Source organism: Chamaea fasciata, unplaced genomic scaffold (assembly GCF_029207755.1).
Source record: "Chamaea fasciata isolate MVZ Bird 193981 ecotype frontalis unplaced genomic scaffold, bChaFas1.0.hap1 SCAF_8, whole genome shotgun sequence".
Lineage (NCBI taxonomy): Eukaryota > Metazoa > Chordata > Aves > Passeriformes > Sylviidae > Chamaea > Chamaea fasciata.
Genome location: NW_027094093.1, coordinates 632,003 through 653,617, shown reverse-complemented (window position 1 = coordinate 653,617; position 21,615 = coordinate 632,003). Strand labels below are relative to the sequence as shown.

The 21,615-nt window shown below is 45.2% G+C and overlaps 1 protein-coding gene across 1 annotated transcript; it reads right to left on the bottom strand.

Annotated features, from left to right (window-relative positions):
• Positions 1-90: 90 nt before the first annotated feature.
• Positions 91-21,587, bottom strand: MCM3AP (minichromosome maintenance complex component 3 associated protein). The gene is made up of 28 exons (XM_066189320.1): positions 20,747-21,587; positions 20,438-20,661; positions 19,644-19,722; positions 18,231-18,378; positions 17,021-17,217; positions 15,907-16,046; positions 15,326-15,523; positions 14,843-15,111; positions 14,502-14,664; positions 13,805-13,965; positions 13,093-13,337; positions 12,099-12,289; positions 11,349-11,449; positions 10,388-10,519; positions 9,615-9,728; positions 9,318-9,470; positions 8,690-8,887; positions 8,326-8,394; positions 7,456-7,590; positions 6,898-7,051; positions 6,213-6,471; positions 5,783-5,880; positions 4,582-4,972; positions 4,210-4,467; positions 3,599-3,728; positions 2,472-2,666; positions 1,686-1,836; positions 91-1,569 (listed from the first exon to the last, which is right to left on the bottom strand). The coding sequence occupies exons 1-28, from the start codon at positions 21,585-21,587 to the stop codon at positions 1,411-1,413; spliced, it is 5,553 nt and encodes a 1,850-aa protein (XP_066045417.1). The 3' UTR covers positions 91-1,410.
• Between the last annotated feature and the right edge of the window lie 28 nt (positions 21,588-21,615).

The following is a 21,615-nucleotide window of genomic DNA, read 5'->3' as shown; positions in this document are numbered from 1 at the left end:
GCCCCCCGGCTAACAGACAGCGGCCACCCCCACCCGTCCCCCAGGCAAGCATCTCAGACCATGAGTTTTTACAGAGCAATGAGGCACCTCTCAAGCCACTAAAAATTTTATTAGGTACAAAACACAATTTACAGCAGATAGTATGATCCATGCTCCCAAAGCTCTCTTCGGTTTTGACAGCTGAATTCCAGGTAAACTGAAAACATCAAAAGCAGGGGACAGGCTTCCCTTCCCATGGAACCAGTTAAACTTAAGAAAACTCAGCCCAACAAAAGCATGTGGAGCAGGAACAGCTTCAAAGCACACCGTTTTCAATTTAAATTTATTTTAACTTAGCATTAAGCTACTCTTGCTATTTTGGGTTTAAGAGAAATAATACAAATGAAACACTATTTTAAAAAACTGTAAAATTACTTTTTTGGAAGACAGGTGACAGTTTCAGACTACTGAGGATTTCAGCTTGGGTTAGGCAGGCAAAATAATCAGTTCAGTGCAATAATTTATATTCCAGCAGGCAGAAGGCTCTGACTGAGAAAAATTTGCTGATTTTGTAAGAAAAAGATGAACTGTATAGGAGTACTGCAGACATGAAGTACATCTTCAAATTATTTACTGGGAATTAAACTAAAACCAAGGGCCTTCAATTTCCAAAGGTTTTTAAATGCTGGAGAATGCAGGCTATCTGCTCTTCCAAAAAAAAAAAAAAAAAAAAAGGAAAATTGCTTCTCCATAGCTGTTTACTGAAGACTTAAGGCAGCATTGGGTTTTCCAGTATGACATGGAATCTGTGGAATAAGCACCTCACCCATTTTTAATGCTGAAAACATTGAATAAAATAGAACTTGGACCCAGAACAACAAAAATCCTTCTGGATTTGCACTGAGAAACAAGAAGTACAAAAATCATAGCCAAGTGCTGCTCCAACTTGAGAATGACAGCTTTAACATTCCTGAAAACTGAATAGGAACTTCAAACCACAGTGCTGCTGCAAGGAAGTTCTTGCCTGAAGGAAGCACAGACTGAGACATTTCAGGGACTGTGTCTATGGAGAGCAATTGCTTCACTGTTCCCAGGGGTCTGTACTACCCTACAGCTGAACCTGATGAAGCTGTGTTTACCCACAATGAGAGCCGGGACAAAGAAAAAAACACCAGTCATTTAAGGCCTTCCAAGAAAAAGCATTTGACTCTTCTCCTTGCCTATGGGGCAGAAAAGGAGGGAGTCCCAGACCATCCATGACATGCTGGCCCTGAACAACGGCAGCCATGTGAGAAGGGCCCAGGCCCCGTGGCTGCTCCGTGTTCTCATCCCAGGAGTACACCTGCTCGTTCTGGAACGTGCCCCAGGAGTGTATCTGTTCAATCACCCGGACCTGGATTTCTTTCCTGAGTCTTCAAGTCTCAGCTCAGCTCAAATGTCCACCATGTCCACGAGAGCAGAGAGGTGGAGCTCGGAGGCAGCCTCAGCCTCCTTGGTGGCTCTGAGGAGCTGCTGCAGGTGTTTTAGTCTGTCCGACAGCCCAGGGCTTTGCTCCAGCTCTGGAACCTTGTGTCCCTCCTGACTCCCAGCCTGGGCAGAAGGAAAAGAGATGAGACAGATTTTCTCCCAAGGTAATTTCCACTACAGGTTTTACAGCTACTGCACTCCTTAGAGCTTTAGTTTAGCTCTAAACCACCTTCTCTTACCTCTTGAGCAGCTGACTTGGGACTCTTCACCAAGGGGCGGGTAGCAGCTGGGGTGGAGAGCAGAGACTGGGGGAGGTAGAGAGGAAGACCTAGGAGATCCCCAAGGGGCTCCATGTCCTCAGCTAGGTATCGGTGCAGCTGCTCTTCAAACCTGGATGGAAGGGCAAAAGCACCTTGTCAGATGGCAGCCTGGCTTTGTTCCTGTAACCAGTGCTTTTCACTAAGAGGGTTTTTTTGGGTTCAGAAGCATCTGATCTCCACAGCCATATTCAAAACAGTCTGAAGTGCCCCACTGCAGCTATCAAAATCTGTCACAGAGGACTGTGGTACAGAAAGGAGCCACACAGACTGAAAAGACTCAACTTATGGAAAGGTAGAAGAGGCAAAAACCTCTTGGACCAACCTCAAAAGCTTTAGTTCTTCACCTTTGTGATCTGCACTGCTACAAACTGACATCCCAGATAGGACTTTATAGGTGTTTGTGACACTTGGGGACACACAGACCACTGTACACACTGCACTGCTTCAGTTCTGGTGGCATGACTGACCACAGAGTTTCCAACCATTCCCAAGAACTCCAAGAATTTCTACCATCCTGGACTGTTCCCATGATGCAAGAAGAAAATATTAGGGAATTGCCCTGATGTGCCTTATGAAATCAGATGGAACTCAATACAGTCTGGCCTTTTTTTCTAGCACAGTTTAACTTCCTATTCCATACAAGTTACAAATTGTTCACAAACCTGGGGTGAAGCTGCAAGGAAAGACACTGCTCTGGCAACTTACCTCTTGTTTTCTATTTTTTCCAGTTGCAACTGTGCCAACAGACGCTCCTGGGCCAAGGACGTGTCTCTGAATTCATTTGTGCTGGGAATGCTCACTTCCTGACCTGGCAGCATGCTCATGCCAGAGCCATGCTGACCTGGCACCATGGAAATGCTGTAGGGTTTCTTAGAAGACTTGGGAGATTTTACCTTTGATCTGAAGGGGGGAGGAAAAAAACAAAAACACATGAATTGGTATGAGGGTGTTGATTTTTCCCTATTAGCTTGAAGCTTGGAAATAGCAGGGAGTGAGAAGTGATCACTTGGAGAAATAATGCCCTTGGTGCCAGTGTCCAACACAGCACCACCTGTGCATAGGATTAGAGAGGAACTAATCTGACAAGGAGCATAGGATTCACCCCAATCATCATCCACTACACAACAGAGCTGGAGTTAAGCTTCCAAGAGGGAAGAGAGTGGCTTCCCTCTGAATGTGGCGAGCGAAGTGCACTAGACTTGACTTGTCAAATACTTTAATGCCACACAGCTCTAAGGCATCCTTCCCTCTCTGTCGCCCCAACATTGCCTGCTTTTCAGAGTTTGCATTTTGTTCTCACGCAGCTTCAAGAAAACAATGTATATTTTTAGAATTTATCTTTTTGTTTACATATTTCCCCTCTGGGAGGAGAAAGGTGACTGATGGTGGTCTTCACCAACGAGGTCAAAGAGGTGGCAACCTATGTAGCCAATCTTGTGCCTTCTGAAAGAATTGTATATAAGATGGAGTCAGAAAGTTAAAGATAGAACTTTCCTGCTGACCTTCTTGCTGCTTGCCTCATTCTTTCGTGTCCCTACCGGCGACACCTCTCAACCTATCTAGCATTTTCTCAGACTCACGCTGTTTTCCCTCCGTGCTTTGCACAACTCCAAAGCCTCAACAGCAGGGTTTTTTTGGCAGAAGTTAATTTCTACACTTTCAGCACTCCCCAAGCAATCCATTTCCCTGAGAGCTCAGTAACCTTGTACAAATACAATCTACTTCCTACTCTGTTTCAGCACAGCCCTGTACATCATTTTAGGGAGATGAACACAAGCAGGTTCTGGGAGGATGCCAAATGGTGGTTTTCAGCACCGTGGAGGCCACTTCACCTCTCATGGCCTTGCCGGATCTCCTCTTGTGTCCGCAGCCTGGCTTGATCCCACGAGAAAGGCACGGTGTAGTTCTTTAAATGCTCTTTGAAGAAGTACACACGAATCTGACCATCTTTACTTACAGCTTCTGTGAATAAACCCAAGCCCAATGTTTATCATTTGCACAGGTTCTCTCCTTCAGAAGAAAAGCTCAGTATTAAAAAAGGCAATCTGGGGCAAGAGCGATTGTTCACTTTCAAATAAGTTTCAGAGTCTGGGACAAGCTTCATTAATCAATGGAAGTGATAATTACCTGTGGCAGCCTGCCCCCCCTGCTGACACAGCTTCTGAGGGGTCACTCTTTACCTTTGTTTAATGCAAACCCTCTCCCACTGAGAGGGCTGGGCTGAAAGACTCTGACCAGAGCCACATTTGTAGTCACAGGATCAAGTCAAGCCATACCCAATACTAAATACATGCTCCAAAGGGAAGACACATGCATAACACTGCAAGACCACAACTGCATCCCTGCTACACATCACTTCCTGCCATATGGAAAGGCACCACTGCCAATGTATTAAATACCATCACAAAAGAGGCATCATCCATGCTGCAGGAGGACACAATACCTGGAGCTACAGGCAGTTTGGGTGGTTTCCAGTCTCTCAGTTTATGATCAATACAGACTGCCAAGATACAGTCCCAAGGGATTTCATCAACAGAAGGTCCATCTTCATCAGAGTTCTCAGTTGTTCTGGTTTTCCAGTTTCGGTAAGTTTTGCCCAGCAGATTCTCCACCTGAGACTGGATCAGTGGTTGAGTGTGGGAAGAACTTGCAATCTGAGAAACATACTGAAAAATCATGTGGCAAACAGGATGCCAAGGAGCTGTGGAACAAAAAAAAAAAAAATTGCAAGAATTTGTGACAGAATCAACACTGCTCGGGTTCATCTTGGAGAACAACGTGCTGCCAAGAAGATACTAGAGTGTGAAGTACCTACCACCCAAAGGAGGCAGATCTAGGTACGGGACTTGGAAGGACAGCACAGCCTTCCTCAGCCAGGCCAGGTGATCTGGCATATTCCACTGCAGGTGAGGCAACACCTTGTTACCCCCTGCTTCTGAAAACTCTGTGACAGGCCAAGACAAGTCACAAAGGTGCTCAGAGGATGCCACATCTGACAGGAACTGCAGCACGCTGTTGTAGAGCTCTATGATGACTCCAGGCTCCTGGGATGACAGCCCAGCTAAACGCCTCTCCTTCCAGTCATGGTAGAAACGCTTGCCAAATTCTTCATCGATCCCATCCTCAATGTACTGCTGAAGGGTCTGGCTGCAGAGCTCAAGGGAGGCAGGACACTGGGACACCAGCCAGCCCACAGCTGCAGAGACCTACAACACGTGAAAGAGGGAGGGTTGGAAACTGCTCTGCAGTGATCAAGACACAAAGGATTCAACCCTAAGTTTGAATAACACTCTCCAAGAGAATATGCACCAAAAGGCAAATAAATCAGGTATCATCATACTAATATTTGCAACAGTAATTTTCTAGCTAGGTGGCCACAAACTGAATTTCCATACAGCAGACTCAGGAACAGACAAAGAAGAGGCTGTTCACATGAGATACAGGTATGCAGTGGAATTCCCTGCTGCAGGATGCTGGGGTTGTTGAAAACTTATCCAGGAAAAATTGGACAGATGCATTAGCCCAGGGTGACTATATCATGTCTGATCATGGCAGTCCTTGAAGTGCAGACCTAAGTTGTGAAGGTCTGTGGGGGAGAATTACTCTGGGCTTGTCAGGGAGAGATCTGGTATGATCCTATTCATGTACACAACATGAGAGGTAGAGGCATCTCAGTCCTATCCACCAAGATGGGATAACTCTGAATGATCTCACAGCAGCCAGAATAGCTAAAAAGGGTCTTCAGCATTTTAGGACTAAGAGCTGAAGGATAAAAAGGTTTAGCCACCACCGGTACTCCTCTGTTGGGCAGCAACACGGGCAGCAACACAGGCTGGGCAGACAAGAGTGGGTTTAGGTAACCCATGAATTTTGGTCTCAGTGCAGTTTTCAGGTTTTTTTTTTTTTTTTTGTTTTTGTTTTTTTTTTTTTGGTAACAAATGCCACTGATCTCTGGTCAGTGAAAATAGATCAGGGATAAGTAATGGAAAATAATTCCTGTATCTTGCTGTTCTTACCCTTCTGGTGCCTTCTAAGTCATTGACAGAGCCTGGGACCTCTACGATAGTGTAGTCTGAAATAAGATGGGCTGAAATCAAGTCCTGGAGCATCAAACCTTAAAAAATAAGAAAACACATCATGTGCACAGAGAAAGAACACACATCCTTTGACCACATGCTCTGCATTACATTCACTGCATTGCTGCTCCTCTCTATCTCTGCCCACAGACTCTCAGGATCAAATACTGTGTGTGAAAAAAACTGGAAGCCAAAATTGGTGAATTCTTAAAGGATTTTTAGGAAAGCTGTGGGATGTGCTGTATTTCACGTGCTCTACAGCCTCTCCCTTTAGGGGATGCTGTAACTGAGAAGGTGCACTAGCCACAACACTTCTACTTGGGGCAGCCCTAAATATTCATTGTTTCAAGACACAAAAACAATTACATACCATCTTCTACTTCTTTCTCAACAGCCTCCTCTTCTTGACTGGGGACTAGAACCACCAGGGGAACTATGGGGTGGAAAGGTTTGGCCTGAAGCAGCTGTTTCAGCTGCAGCAAAGCAGAAAGCCAGTAAACATCATCTTCTGCAACATCTTCACTCCTAACTCGGCGGGGCAGGAGAAGAACAAGGCCACTGGTCCCAAGCAAGTCCTTTTGTGTCTCAGCCATATCAAGTTCTGAGTCAGAGAATGAACCATGTGCCACCTAGACAGGCAACGAAGATGACAACAGTAATGTCACTACACAAAGCTGTTTCCACACCAAAATCTGCAGTTTATCGTCACTGCCATTCCTTTGAAAAAGCTTTGACATTCTTTTCCAGAAGCTCTACAGAGCCTAAGACAACAAGCTGTTGTCAGGCCAACATGGATGTATCTGACAGATGAGCTGAGCACAGAAGTGCCCTTTAGCACCTGCTTTTGGACCAGGAATTGATGATTCAGGTTCTACTGCTGCAGGTATTTCTCAGCTGATTGAAAACAAAGAAAAAAATCCATCTTTTTTCAGACCTTTTCAACAACCCTATCCCTCCCAGTATCATCTCCCTCCACCTGGCAGGACACAATATCCACTGGAAAAGAGCCCACCCTGCTTTTATGGCCTCTTAGATGTGGAATTGTTCTCACCTACCTTTATACATACACTGACGTTAATGCTTCTGCTCCCCTGCATGCCAGGAGAACTAAATAATGTCAGCGTTTGAATTTTGCCTTCTGTATGTGAAACGTTTTTCTCACAGGTTTTGTGTCCCATAAACTTGGCTTTCAACCAATCCATCAGTGTCCTAGCAAAAAAAAAAAAGAGGGCATTGGTGGGTTTTGTTGTCAAAACTAGGATTTTAGGGTTTTATTATCAGCAACTCTAAGATATCACAATCTATCATAATCCCATATATTTATGTTACGATAAATAGCCCTAATAAGTAGCTATACATTTTAATGAAATTATCATCTATCAAGGTTTTGTTTTCAGTCTGAGCAAAAGGAATTAATGTTAAAAAATACAGATCACTGTAATAAGTTACAGCTATATTGTTTAGAGTGCTCTGGAGAGAAAAAAAGCAAACTGGAAATTTGACATGGTACAGGCAAAATTACATCAAGGACTGTGTATTACTGATCTTCTACCTAAATAAAAGAAGTCTGCCCTGTTTGAGAAAGGGACCCAGCAACCAGCTCTTCAATGTACCTATTGGGATCATCCTTGGAATATTCATCATCACTGGGCAAAACCAGGAGCGCCTTCCAAAAAACCTGTTCTTGTTTAACTGGAATATGTTCTGTGATTAACGAGACGAGATCCAGGGGAGTCCAAGCTAAATCACTTAAAGAGAGACAAAAATCTGGTGAAAAGATCCACCCCAGGGCTCTTTCCCACCTGAGGAATGTCTGTTTTGCACTGAACAAGTTACAATACTGTAAATAGTGACCAGTTAATTCTTTGGATCTGTTGCTCATCCTTCAGAAACTGCAGCTGCTAAACTTGACATGAGCCTTACTCTGGGGATTTCAGGAGAACATGTGTACTGCTTCACTTCCACACGTGTGAGAGCTGATCCAACACCCACCCAGGCCACTGGAGAGCACGAGGAGCCATGGAAAGCCAGACCTCCTGCTGCACTTCAAACATCTCAATGTTTTCCAACCACAAGCCAGGTCACTGATAGCTCATTTACTCCTCTCCCCCCATAGCCCATCCCAGGCCCCATCCCATCCAGGTACAAAGTCACACCCCATAATACCCATCAAATCCTTAAAATTACACCCAGGAGGATCATCTGGCCCAACACCTTCATTAATTTAGTGAAGGTGTCCCTACCCATGTCAGAGGGAATGGAATGGACAAAATGATCTTTAAGGTCCTTTCCAACCCAAACTGTCCTATGACAGTTCCCCTTATTCCTATTTCCTGTTCCACTTATTCCAAAATACTCCCAGAAGCAAGGCTGCAAGTGAACATTCAGGCATGGTTAGTCATACCTTTTGGCCCTTTCTGGGATCTCTGGCACATCTGCTGCAGCCTGCTTCTAAAGAAAACAAGAACCAAACCCCAGCCTACCTTACCAACTGCTGGTAGAAGTGCTGAACTTTAATTTCATGCACTGTCTTGTTTCTCAGCAAGTTCAATCTGGAAATGAAATATTGTTGGCTGTATTTTTTGGTATAAAACAGGTACTTTAAACAAATCTAAGAACATTGAGCCCTGGGAGATATTACAGAGGCCTCAGAATGTTGCTGTTAAGAGAAGAATTTATTTGGATTTTCAATCTTGGTCATGGCATTTGTGGAGAAAGTCTTTTGGAAGTTATTTAAGAATAAAACAGTTCTGCAAACCCACTAACATCACAATAGAAGAATTTTTGGTAACTTATCTTCCAAATATCAACCAGATTGCCAACTGATGCCACTGGAAGTATCCTTACCTCGTGCAAGAGATTCCCAGCTTTCCTCCATTCCCCAGGTTTACAAATCTCTTGCACAAGTTCTCCATGGCTATAGGCCACTCTGCACTGGGGGACAGTGCTTTCAGTTGATGTTTGGAATCCAAGCCACAGGGAGCAGCTGGAAATGCCCTCATCTGACGTTTCAACGTTGTCCGAGCTGCCACTGCTTCCCTCCACCTTTGGAAGAGAACAGATAAATAGATAAATACAGATAAATAGTCATGTTCGTGAACTCTTCTGCAGACCTCTGTCACAAGATATTTGTATAATGAGCACCGCAACAACCACAACACACTAAGCATATATGCAGGAAAACCAGTGATCAGTAGAAAGAATACAAGGATAAACTATTACAAGTTTCTAGACGGAATGAAGCTGCAACCTCTACCAAGCTTACTACCTGACTACAAGGTGTGATCCCCTCCCCACGTATGGTAATTTAGCAGAGGCTGGTACTAAGACTGTAAGGTCTACCTTTATCATAGAGGTAAGACAGAAAAAACTGTCTCAAAAATAACACAACCAGACAGCAGTAGTTCTATCTCTATTAACTGCTCCATGCCAATGCTCCCAAGAGAAGCAGCCATGTCCCAGGATAGCAACTCACCGCTGTAAGTATTTGCAGAAACACTGGAGCTCCTGAAGGGTTTCCTTGGCAATCTGGAAAATCTCGTCCCCTAGAAAGAGCTCCATGAAGTGGCCACACACTTCTTCTGAACACCGGGCAATCCGGGCTTGCCGGTCTCTTTCTAAGGCACATCTGGTTCCAAATAAAACAAAGACTGCTGAGGTGAAGATCTCCAGCAGATGACAATTCAGTGGGCTGAGATGCAAACAGGGAAGCCCATGACATTTAGGAAACCCTTGGGAAAGCAAACTACAGCATGCAGCACGTTGTGCATACCTTAACTCATTAGCTGAAGCTTCTTTAACACCTTCCTTTATTACTTCTTCTATTAATTCCATACCCAGCAACTGGCTCAACTGCTTTATTAATTCTTCTCTTTCCTGCTTTTGCCTGGAAGGACAGAGAAAAGATTTACACAAGTGAAAAAATTCACACCAGCAAACCTGCTGCTTAATTACACAGGCACTACATGCAGTGTCAAACAGCTAATTCACCTAAAATTATTTTCCACCATCTGGTTTCTAAATAAACAGCTTTGCATGGAGCCAGGTTTCCCTCAAAAGCACTGATGACAATGGAGTTCCTTAAGCAACCTGATCTAGTGATTGGCATCCCTGCCCATGGCTGGGTCTTAGAACTAGATATCTTTACGGTTCTTTCCAAACCAAATCATTCTAGAATTCTATTTATTCTTACCCCAATAAGCTACAAACAAGTAGCTCACTCAGAAAGAAAAGCTCCTGCATACAGCAGGTGCGTGTCCCTCTCTGGAAGCTCTGGGTAAATAAAAGTTCCTAAAATTTCCACCCACCATTTTCACCATGGCTCTGAGGCAACCAAAATGCTAACCAGCAAATCACACGAAAATGCCGAGGGGAACCCTGCCTGCACAGTCCCAGGGGAGTTCAAGGTGAGACTGGTTCTGCTACCGTGGCAGAAAGATACGGAGTTTGAGCAGAGGCACAAGGACTCAGGCTGGTACCAGCTGTCCTTACATTGTCCGGGGTGTTTCCAACCCACCTTGCCCCACAGCCAAAGTAGTGCCTCACCTCTCCTCCTCCACTCTGCGCCGTTCCTCCTGGACACGCTGCCTTTCCACACTAAGCATGTTTCCAGCCACTTCTCTGAGGATCTCCCCCATCACCTCAGTCATGAGTTCCTTCAATGTGGCCTCTGAGGCACTGTGCAGAAACAGCAAATCTCTTTTCAAAGCCAGAATGTTTTCATTCAAAGCCCCAAGTCTGTGCTTTCCTCAGCCACACCTTGCTCTCTGTGGTGGGCTGACTCCAGCCATTACCCAAGCACCCACACTGATACTGGCTCACTCCCCTCTCCACACTGGGACAGGGAAGAAAGTAGGAAGAAAAAACGAAAACTCATGGATGGAAATAAACACACTATAATACAGAAAGGCCAAACCTCCACTCCCCCATCAAGCAAAGTAAATGCAGCCAGACATCAGTTCCCATGGGAAGAGCAATACCCAGACAGTATCCAATCAATGTCCACCCTGAAAGCCACAAATCTCCAACTTCTTCCTCTAGACCAATTTTATTGCTGACCATGGCATCACAGGGAATGGACTTTAGTTGGTCTGGGTCAGCTGTCCCCATTCAGTAATTATCAAACGGTGGAATAACAACTGTTTGGGTCACATCCCACATCTACGACTCTACTGATTGCCCTGGAGAGAAAATTTATGAGAAGCTGAAAACCAGCCAAATCTGGACTTGCTCCTCTTGTCCCCCTCTGGGCACCTTCCCTTCCATGACAGAGGTTTCTTGCTGGGCAAAGCTTCCAGAGGTTTGGGTCAGCCTTCCCTTAGGCTAGAGCTGAGATGTGACAGACATCTGAAGAAAGGTCTGCTTTCCTTTCCTCTACATCAGTAACATGGCTCTCTATCACAGACCTGGCAGTGCTTAGTTTTACCATATTTACACATGGTGCTGCTATGCCAAGGGGCAGCTGTGGTGACAGACTCCAGGAGAACCTGCAAGAAATGCTCTTTACCAGATGGCAGCAGCCACGTAAGCCACTCCTGCTCTGCCCACTTCTCTGCACTCTCCTTTGAGGACATCGTGCACCAGCCCATCCACCACTTCGGCAATGTCCTGCAACACAGCAGAGGAAGACGCTGAACCAGGGTGCAGTCCTTCTCAGGAGTAAACTGGGAGTAAGGCTCTCCAGCCTTGCTTAACAGACTGTAAGTCACAGCAGCGTCTGTATTTCTGCTTACAAACTGAGCCAACTCAACCAAACACAACAGCTTGCAAACTTCAGACTATTTAGACTATCTCAAAAGGTTAATAACAGCCCATAAACAAAAGCAGATTTTTGTACTAAATACGGGCAAATCAATTCAGGAAACCATAATTGAGGAGAGAATCCTATTTTCCCACTTTAGACTTCCAATCTAGCTGATTTAATTCCAGATTTTCAGGTCTACCCTTCTACTGAAATTTGCCATTTTCTAAGTAGAATATGGCAACTGTACTGTACAAAGCAATGAGACACTCTGAGACTGGTTCAGCATCAGCACACAAAATCTCATGTGGGAGGGAGAAAAAATGCATAGGTAGATGGGGTGCACATTCAAGACCCAGCATTAATGGTCACGTACCCACAGGAAGAAACTTTGTCATGTCTCATTTGAACTACATGCATGTTCCAGAAAATGAAATACTGTAAGAACCTGGTTACCTTTTGTTACATTTCACAGATCTTTCCCAAATATTTCCTGATGGGCTTAGATTTCCCTACCATGTCTGAGTACCCAGGCTGAGGCTTTGAAGGGGGAGGCTCAGGCTGTGCAGCAGGCTGGGAGATGGGCTGTGCAGAGGGCACGACTGGCATGAGCTGACGAGGCAACAGCGAGGGCAGAAGATGAGGTGGGGGCTGGACCTTCACTGCTGTGGCCTCTAAATCCACACCTCTGCTTTCCACTCTTCCTTCTTGGGAGGGAAGAGGAGAAAAATTAAGGAAACCAGATCAGTCACAAACAGAGACAAATTTTATTTGCAAAAAACTGGCTAGTCTGATAAAACTCAGCAGGTCATAAATCTGTAACAGCAGCTTCTTGCCCTAAAGTTAAAAATATATCATAGAAACTAATTTACATTTATGTATGTTTTCTGCAAAACATTTAAACGTTTAATTGCACATTACCCCCATTACCAAGCACATCTATTTCCAACAAAGCAACTGTTTTAAGTCAGGCACACCTGGTGCCTACACACACTATCTGTACTTCCAGCAAGGACAGAAAAGCACACATTCAGTTAACCCAGAAACTGACATGTTTATACACACAGTGGCAACAAACAGTTGCAAATAAAAAACATGCAAACTGCAAAGGGACGTTGGTTTCCTGAAGTAGTCAAACATTTGTTATTTCACTTTTGTTGGCAAAATTTGGCTCAATAGAGAATTTCCTGAATTGGGAAATGCATTCGATTAATCAGGCTGTTCTTGGCTTTTGCAGATACCTAAATACACCTCGGCAACCTGGTCTAGTGGAAGGTGCCTCTGCCATGTCAAGGGTGTTGGAACTTGATGAGCTTCAAGGTCCCTTCCAACTCAAACCATTCTGTTATTCTCTTATGATTTAAATCATAATATTTTCCTTACATCTAAATTTCAATGCAGTTTCAATCTCTGAGACACAAACAGTTTCTGCTTTGTACAATAAACCTGCTCACAGAGCTGCCTCAACAGTGTGCTCTGAGCAGTACCTAAAATGCAGGTTTGCTCTCACCTGTTGCTTCCACACTGGGTTTTTGGCTACTGCTGGCCTGATCCACGGAGGTGCTTCCACCAATGTACTTGTTCTGCCCATTGAAGCTGGACACGGGCACGTGGTGGGGCACTGGGGGCAAGGGCCCCCCGTTCACAACCTCCCCAACAGAGACAGTGAGCTTCTGGCTGACAAACAGGGATTTCCGTGGTTTGGGTAATCCATCTGGCTCCAAGAAAGCCGAGCGATTCAGCTCCACATAACCCCTGGGGAAAAACAGAAGTAACAACCAGGTGTATGTCCTCAAAGCTCCAGCAACCTACAAGCTTTCAATTCTGAAACTTTTTGTTTCGAAACAGAATGCTGACAGGAACAGATGACTAACTGGCATCCTCGAGGGCTTTTCTTCCTTTTCCAGTCTCTCAAAATCCCAAGTTTGAATGAACATGCCTTACAATGCATGGATCTTCATGGCAGACACTTAACTCTGAACTGCTGTCTTCCAACATCCTCTAACAGCTAGTTTGCACTGTTCAGCTTCGTCCCACCATACAGGCATCACTATAATGCCAGTTTCCCATGAAGCAGAACTGTGTCCTTATTTCCTATGGAGACCCATCCTCTGCCCTTGGCCCGTTCTTTCTCTGGCTCCAACCTTCAGGAGAAGCTCCCTCATATTACCCCATTGCTTGGCATCAGGTTCCCCCCCAGGCATCATTTTCCTTGCACTTACCCATCTGATACACTCAGGCCATAGTAACTTATAAAATCAGTTGCCTCCTCACAGTCTTTGAACAGCAGCATGCGGACCAGGTGGTCCAAGGGGAACGCTGTACTTCTCTGGGTGCTCACAGTGTAGGCAATATTGAGGGATTTGAGACCATCCTTACGAATCTGGGGGAAAAGAAAAAGCCACACAACCACTAGGAAAGAACCCAAAATAAACTACAAAGTGTACAATAAATGTGAGAATCATGTTTAAATACACCAATACTTTGTCATCCACACAAACTATTATTTAGACTTGAAGCTTTCTTTTTGTATTCTAAGCACTTGCTTTTGAGTTTCTATTCCTCTTTCATGATTTTTGTTTTGAGCATATCCCTTTGTGATTCTTGTGCAGAAAAAACACCTTGCAAGGTCTTCTGAAAGTGCAGAGTAATATTTGCAAGACTCTTAGGCCTCCTTCTCTGCTTCCCAATTATGTTTCAAGGAAATATTTATTTGTACACAATTAAAAGAAAAAAAAGAGCATATCAGTATTTGCCTTTCATATCATAGTAGAAAGGTCCTGATAAATTTTTAACACTTCTAAAGGAACAGTAACATTATATTTAAAGCTCAATATCTAAGTTTTCTGCTGATTTCCCCTCAAATCCCAGACTGTCTTACTGATCAATACCTTTAAAAATATCCGGTTTTTTTCTCACCTGGTTGAAATAACAGTGTAAGAGGCAGGCATTCAGATAGGAAGCTGCTTGCACAAGCTTGAAAAACCTCACAAAATTGTTGCTGTTTAATGCTGCAAAAGCTTGAACTGCAAATCTAACTTCAGGCGAGTTTCTAACCTCTGGATGAAATTGCTGAACTTCTCTGCGGAGACAAAAGACAGGGACAAAACTTTTGCTTCAGTACTGAGCAATCACAATTCAACAGCATCCTGTAACAGCATGGAATTAAAACCAGGAGCATTACAATTTGTCTGGATTTAATCCTAAACTCAATTCTTCCCAGAGGTAAAGACAGAAAACAAGTGATGTCTTGTTCTCACCTGAGAATATCACCCTTGTTGAGATTCAGCAAGACATTATAACCTCGGAACTCTGCTTCACTCTTGCAGTAAATCCCCTTGTTAGCCAAGTCCTGGTACATCTCCTTTAAGCTCTGCAGGCATTTAGTCATGTTCTCATTGTTGATTTTGGCATCAAAGGAGGACATGGGCTCTTCACACAAGTGGTGAGCACAGTGGATGTGAAAGCGAGTGCACTTCTCAATCAGAGACACCATCAGCGGGTTGCAGAGGTGTTGCTGGGTTATATCCTAACAGAATAAAAAAGAATACATTATGTGTATTTGTAAACTAGTTGAAGAGCACAGTCACTTGGCACTACCTCTGGAAAACGCATTTCACTGTGCTTTGAGTCACTCTGCAATTCAAAACGTTTCAACAACTATTGCTTTTTGCTTCCTTCTTTTACAGCATGATGGGATCTTTTGCTTTGTATCACTTAACATCTCCATCCACAGTGCTTACCTTTCTTATTCCACGAGTTCTGTTCCAGACAAAGTCATACCATTCTCGGTAGTTTCCTTCTCCTTGATCCATAATATTTGTCACTAAATAGTCCATGGTCATGCTCAGCACCTCAGACGGCCTCAGTTCATGGGGCAAAGGTTCCTCCTGATCTGCTGAAGACCTGCTATATTCCTTGATTGCTGCTGCATGATCCACCTGCAGGAGGTGAGGAAAAGAATCAAAACCCAAGAAGTATGTAAAACCTCCCAGCAGGAAAGAGGATTTCATCCCACCTATGCCTTTAACTTCTGTAAGGAGCAGACTATTGAAGTGTTGACTTAGTCTCAAACTCATAACCTTTAAGACAATATATAGCTATAGATAATTACATATAAAATGTAATTACAGCTTTAGAACTATAGTTCTAAATAACTGAATAAAAGAGTGAAAAAGCAAATCTTGTTTTCCAATGGGGAACTGAAAGGTAATAATTAAACAGCCTATAGAATTTCTGCACCAGAATTATCCCTGTAATCAGTTAAACAATACTGACAGCTCCAATGAGCATCAGGCATACTGATATCCTGGGAATCTCATACCTTGTCAGTTCCTAGAAGCAATTCAAAGATGCTGAGCTGATTTCTTGTCTCCCTCATGTAACGCTCCTTTTCAGGACACATATCTGGGCAAGTGCCAACAACAGTCTTTGCTTTGCCAAGATCAGTCCTTTTTATTCGAGCTAAAAGAACCAATAAAAACAGAAATAATTGAACAAAAACTAAGCATCTCTTGGGATTGTGGTTTTTTTCTTCACAATAAACTATTACTCCAGTGTGCCAGAACAGCCCTGAGCATGCAAGGCTGTACCCAAACCTTGATATAGTCAGAAATGCACAAGGATGGGGTTCTCCCCACTCTGAGGCCTGTCCAAGTATTGGACATATTGTGAGTTTTGCTGAAAAGACTGAAGCTTTTAAAAGATACCCAATGTTTTGTGTCCTAAGAAACAGCAAATTCAAAATTCTGCATTGAGTGGACAAGAAGTTTGTTAGTATTAAAAATAAGACCTTAAATTAGAAATAGGATCAGTTCTGAAACTTCAAGAACAGCATGGAAGGTGTTACAACCACCACTGGGAAACAAAAGGGCATTTCTTGAAATAATTTTCAGCTGTGTAATAGTTTGAATTTGGAGAAATACTAAAGACACTGGCACAAGTTGCTCACAGAAGCTGTAGTAGCCCCACCCCTGGAAGTGTTCAAGGCCAGACTGGATGGGGCTTGGAGCAACCTGGGATAGTAGAAGGTGTCCCTGCCCATGCCAGGGGGGTGGGAGTGGATGAGCTTTAGGGCCCCTTCCAATTCAAACAATTTTGTGGTTCTATGAAATGCAGTTAAGGTTTGGGTAACTTTCTTTAAAGAGTCTGTAGAGATGTAGATCTCTCTACGTGCCCTCCTTCACAGAAGATGGATATTCTGCCCTTCCCTTTACACAAGATGTTGCATGTGCAATAGTAAAACAGATTTGTGTGTTTTACAAGAAAAAAAACATACAGAAAATAATACACTAGGAGAGTATTTTATAGGCTGTTCCACATTAAACTCTCTTTTAAGCCATTTCCATAATATCACAACAGCTTTGCCAGAAAACCCAAACACTTACTTCTTTCCAGCACAGAAGCAAATGTCACGCTCATTAGCTTATGTTAATTACCTTGTCGCATGATTTTGTCCCTCTGGTCCAAGAGCCTGTATCTCTCTTCAGATGTCTCAGCCACCAATCCCACCAGGTTACTAAGAGACGACAGCGAAGCTCCCAAGCCCTCTGAGCTCTGTCCTTCGGAACTGGAATCAAACAGCTCTGCTTCAAACTGCAGCACCTTTCGAAGGCCAGGCTTCTTTGCTGGAGAACTAAAAACAGAAGACTTTTTTTATCAGTAATAATACCTTAGTGCATGCCCAGGTCTTAATCAGTTCACTGTTCTTTAGGATGCCAGCATCTATTTTTTGTTCACGGGGAAGAGAAGAGTAGCTTGTTCACAGGGAAATATGAACAATATATGGATGTGCTGAGCTAACACCAACACTGGGAGTTGATCTGGTTACATCCTCAGCACTGTCCTGACAACACTGCCAAGAGTACTGGCATTGTGGAGAAAGTCCTAACAGAAAAGATATGACTGAAAGTGTCATAGAGGGGACAGAAATGGACGGCTCTGGTAACATTTTTGCATCACTATGGCACAGCACTTTGTATTTTAAACTAGGAACTGACTTGCTGGTATGGAGACAAACCAAATGTGCTTTCTATAGCAACAAAGATTATTTAAAGATTTTAGAGGGCCAAGTAAAAATATGCTTTTTAAATCAAGTCCTTCACAACATATTACTAATTTTATAGTTATATGGCTATGCATATCAAATGGCTTTTGGCAGACCAGACACATCACTGAGGTACGACAAAGATGACAACCTTGCCACTTCTGTCACTGCCACAAACCAGGAAGACCATTCATTTGAAGTGAGGCAATGATCCAAACTACTCCAAAAAGGAGACATCCCACAGAACTCTGACTGCCTCCTAAGGAAACTGCTTGCATGAGAAGCTCATTAAATCATGACCACAAACAGTGTCATTACTGCTTGGTCCTAGCTGGGCTCTGCACTGTTTGTTCGCTTCCCTCATGCCTCATACTGAGATGCTTTTATGAACAAAATCAAGAGAGCAAAGTAAAAGACCATAATAAGCCATTAGAAGTATCCTTCTGACAAAGTGTGACAGCTGAGTGCTTCTAATTCAGACAAACCAGAAAAGACAGGAAGCAGCATCCCTGAAGAGAATGTGAGTATTTGGCACAGTGATCACCATTTTTGTCCAAGCTCCCCCTCTCCTGTCAGGTGGATTCCCAGGGGAGAGAACATACCTTCTCCCAGGCATGACACTGCTGGCAGAAGATCTTATTAAAGGTTTTCTAAGAGGAGAATGCTGATAGCTTTGCTCTTCACTGCTTTGCCTTCCTTCATCTTCACCTGCTTTCTTCTCCTTCAATGAAAATTCTCTTTTTGCTGGACCTGAAATGACATGTAAATATGAAACCAGGTACCTGCCAAGCAGTTTAAGCAACAGCTCTTTCTTGACACCATGGAGGTGGTGATGAAAACGAAGACCTCCAGTTTTGTACATGCATGCAAAACTTCCACAACAACTTGCACTAAAGAGCTGTATGAAGTTTCCACCAATTGCTATCAAGGTCATTGCTCTATAAAGAAAAAGGATTTTTCAAGACAATATCACTTTGCAATAACTGTAATTATCAGTAAATGAAGTCTGATCCTCAACTGAATCACAGTTCTCTCAGGTTTGCAATATAATCCACAAGCCATAACTCCCTATGGGATTTGAAATGCATTTCACCTGCATAAATCACAATTCCAAGTGCTCCTACTGAAAGTATTTATTTCACATACCCAAGCTTAGACTCAGGTCAGCATGAACTAACACTTACAAAAAGGGAGAATTTCTTCTTCCAGAGACAATTTTTCCACCAGCTGGATTTCTTAAACCCTCCCAGAACAGTTATTTCAGAATGCTGCCACACAGTGCTGCCACAGACATAACACCATGATAAAATGACTCTGGCAAAGAGGCAGCCCTAGAGCTGCTGCTTAAGATGCTAATTCTCAGGGAGACAACTCGGCATCTGTTTGTTTTTTGGAAGGTAAGGCTTTGATTGGTCAAAGCTGAGGTGAACCACCCATCTGCTGGCAGCTGAAGTGCACCCTCAGGCTAGGATCTCACAGGCACACTGCACTCATGGAGCTAAAGAAAGGGAAGCACTTGACATTAAATTCCCCAGCATTCCCCTGGGGATTGAACAATCTCCTCTTGCCCTCATCCCAAGCAGGGTCTGGAATCCAGGTTTTCCACTCCCAAACTCTGTAGGTTGCCCTCTTTTTTGGTTCAAACAGTGTCTAACTATTGACGCACAAAATAGCAACCTCAGCAGACACTGCAGAGATTCTCAGGTCACTTTCCTTAGGTTGGTTCTCAGAACCTTTTCCTGAAAGCTGGAAGTCCACATCCCAGTCTATGACCTGAGGCCGGCGGCAAAGCATTTCAGAGTGGATTTTCTTACATCCCCAAAGAACATCCTACTTCTGGACAGAAGCACAAAGCTGAACATCACCTTATTGCTGTTGTGTGACTGCATTAAGGATTCAACCACGGCATCTCCTACTAGGAGATAATTTTGGTATCATCCTCAGCATCAGGGGAAAAAAAGAGCAGCTGGCACACTATTTAGACATCATCCAGTAGTCTGGAAATACAGACTTACTTGTTTTCTTCTTTTGCCAAAATGTTACTATATCTTTGTGCAACTCTTTTGCTTTTTTTCTGGCAAGAACTGCAGAGGCCTGAAAGGAAACAAAAGCAGAGCATGGAAACCTATTGGCATCACAACACCAAAATGCACAGCACAGTTTTTGCCACAGAAATGTTTACCGACTCCCGAAAAATTCTGGTTGCTGTATTTTAAACCTCGAGACCCACACACAATCAGCTGAACTGGTCTCCACAAAAAAAAAAAAAACAAAACAAAAACAAAAACCAAAAACAAAAGCAAAAACAAAAACAAACCAACAAAACAAAAACAAACCAACAAAACAAAAAAAAACAACCCTGCTTTTCTACAAACAAGAGTGTAGTTTTCATCAGTGCTGGACCCACCCCAAGCACTCAGATTTTTTCTTCATAGAAGTAGAGACTGGTTTGGGTTGGAAGGGACCTCAAAGACCATCCAACTACAAACCCCTGCCTTGAGCAGGAACATCTTCCACTAGATGAGGCTGCTCCATGCCCCCTCCAACCTGGTCACAGACACTTCCAAGGACGAGGCAGACACAGGTTTTCTGGGCAACCTGTGCCAGGGCCTCATCACCTTCAGATAGTTTCTTCCTAACATCTAACTCCTCTTTAAATGTACACTGTTTCCCCTTGTCCTGTCCCTATAAAAAGTTGCTCTCCCTCTTTATTGCAGGCCCCTTTAGACACTGGAAGAGGCTCTAAGGTATCCCTGGAGACTTCTCCATGCTGAGCACTCCCAAGAATTATGCCATTTCTGATACTCACGTGATCAAAAAAGTGGAGCACAGCTATTTTTTTATTACGCCTGGTCATGACCCGACGAACTTTTACGAACTGGCCAAAATGTTTTTCCAGCACAGTCCTGTCGTTGAGGTAGTCAGGGATGTTCTTGCACTGCACGGCCGTCAGCTCCGCGGCTGGCAGGCCCCCCAGCCCCTCCGTGCTCTCGCTGCCGCGGCTCCGGCGAGCAGGGGCGGCGGAGGCCGCATCTGTGACGAGAAGGAACACGACAGCAGTCAGCAAGCGGGGAGACACCCGGGCGGCCGGGCTGCCCCACAAGACACTCCCGCCCACCTTCTCGAGCGGGCTCCCGGGCCTCGGTTGGCGGCGACTCCTCGGTGGGTCCCCGCTCGGCCTCGGGGCCATCCCCACGCTCCCGCTGCTCGCGGGCCTGGCTGCGCAGCAAATCCTCCAGCGTGCGGCCGAACAGGATCCCGCCGCGGGGCCGGCTCAGCATCACAGCCCGCTTCTCCGGCGGCGCCGCCGCCCGTCCGCCCGCCGCCGCCCGCCGCGGCGAGCGCTCCCTCTCCTCCTTCCGCTTCAGCCCCTTGGACGGAGGCTCCCCCGGATCCTCCAGCAGCGCCCGCGGGCCTCTCTCTTCCGGCCGCCCCAAAGCAGCGGTGGGACGCGAGAACGAAAAAGGCTCCCGTGCCACCGCCGCCTCGGGGCCCGTCTCAGACGCGAAGCCGAAGGGCGACGAGAAAGCAAAGGCGGCGGGGGCAGCCGGGCCCTTCTCCGCCTCGCTGCCGGACACCGGCTTGAAGGCGGCGGAGCTCTCCGGCGCCTTGAAGCGGAACTCGGGCGCCGTGAAGGCACCGCCGCCGCCACCCGATGCTTCGCTGGAGGTCGGGAAGCCGCTCAGGCTGGTGGGCGGCCTGAAGCTGAATCCCGCGTTTCCCGCCGGGGCCGGCGCCTGGCCCAGCGCGTAGGGCGGCGCGAAGCTGGCGGCGGGCGCAAAGGGGAGGCCGGCGGGGCCGCCACCCTGGCCGAACACGGCGGGCTGCCCGAAACGCAGCGGCGGCGGGAAGGAGGGCGAGCCGCGGAACGGGCCCCGCGCCGACATCGCTGCGGCGGCGACCACGGGCCGCCAGACGAAGCGGGACCCGCATGCGCGATCGGTAGAGGCCCTAGCCATGGGGCGGAGTCCAGTGGAAAAGCGGGCG

What these genes read in the sequence shown, in the direction of transcription:
- MCM3AP (XM_066189320.1), bottom strand. Translation starts at nt 21,587, where the DNA reads ATGGCTAGGGCCTCTACCGATCGCGCATGCGGGTCCCGCTTCGTCTGG. An exon ending in AGATCTGCCTCCTTTGGGTG is followed by an intron (nt 4,468 to 4,581) that starts GTAGGTACTTCA and finishes TTTGTTCCACAG; the next exon opens with CTCCTTGGCATCCTGTTTGC. An exon ending in ATCCGGCAAGGCCATGAGAG is followed by an intron (nt 2,667 to 3,598) that starts GTGAAGTGGCCT and finishes TCCCCCCTTCAG; the next exon opens with ATCAAAGGTAAAATCTCCCA.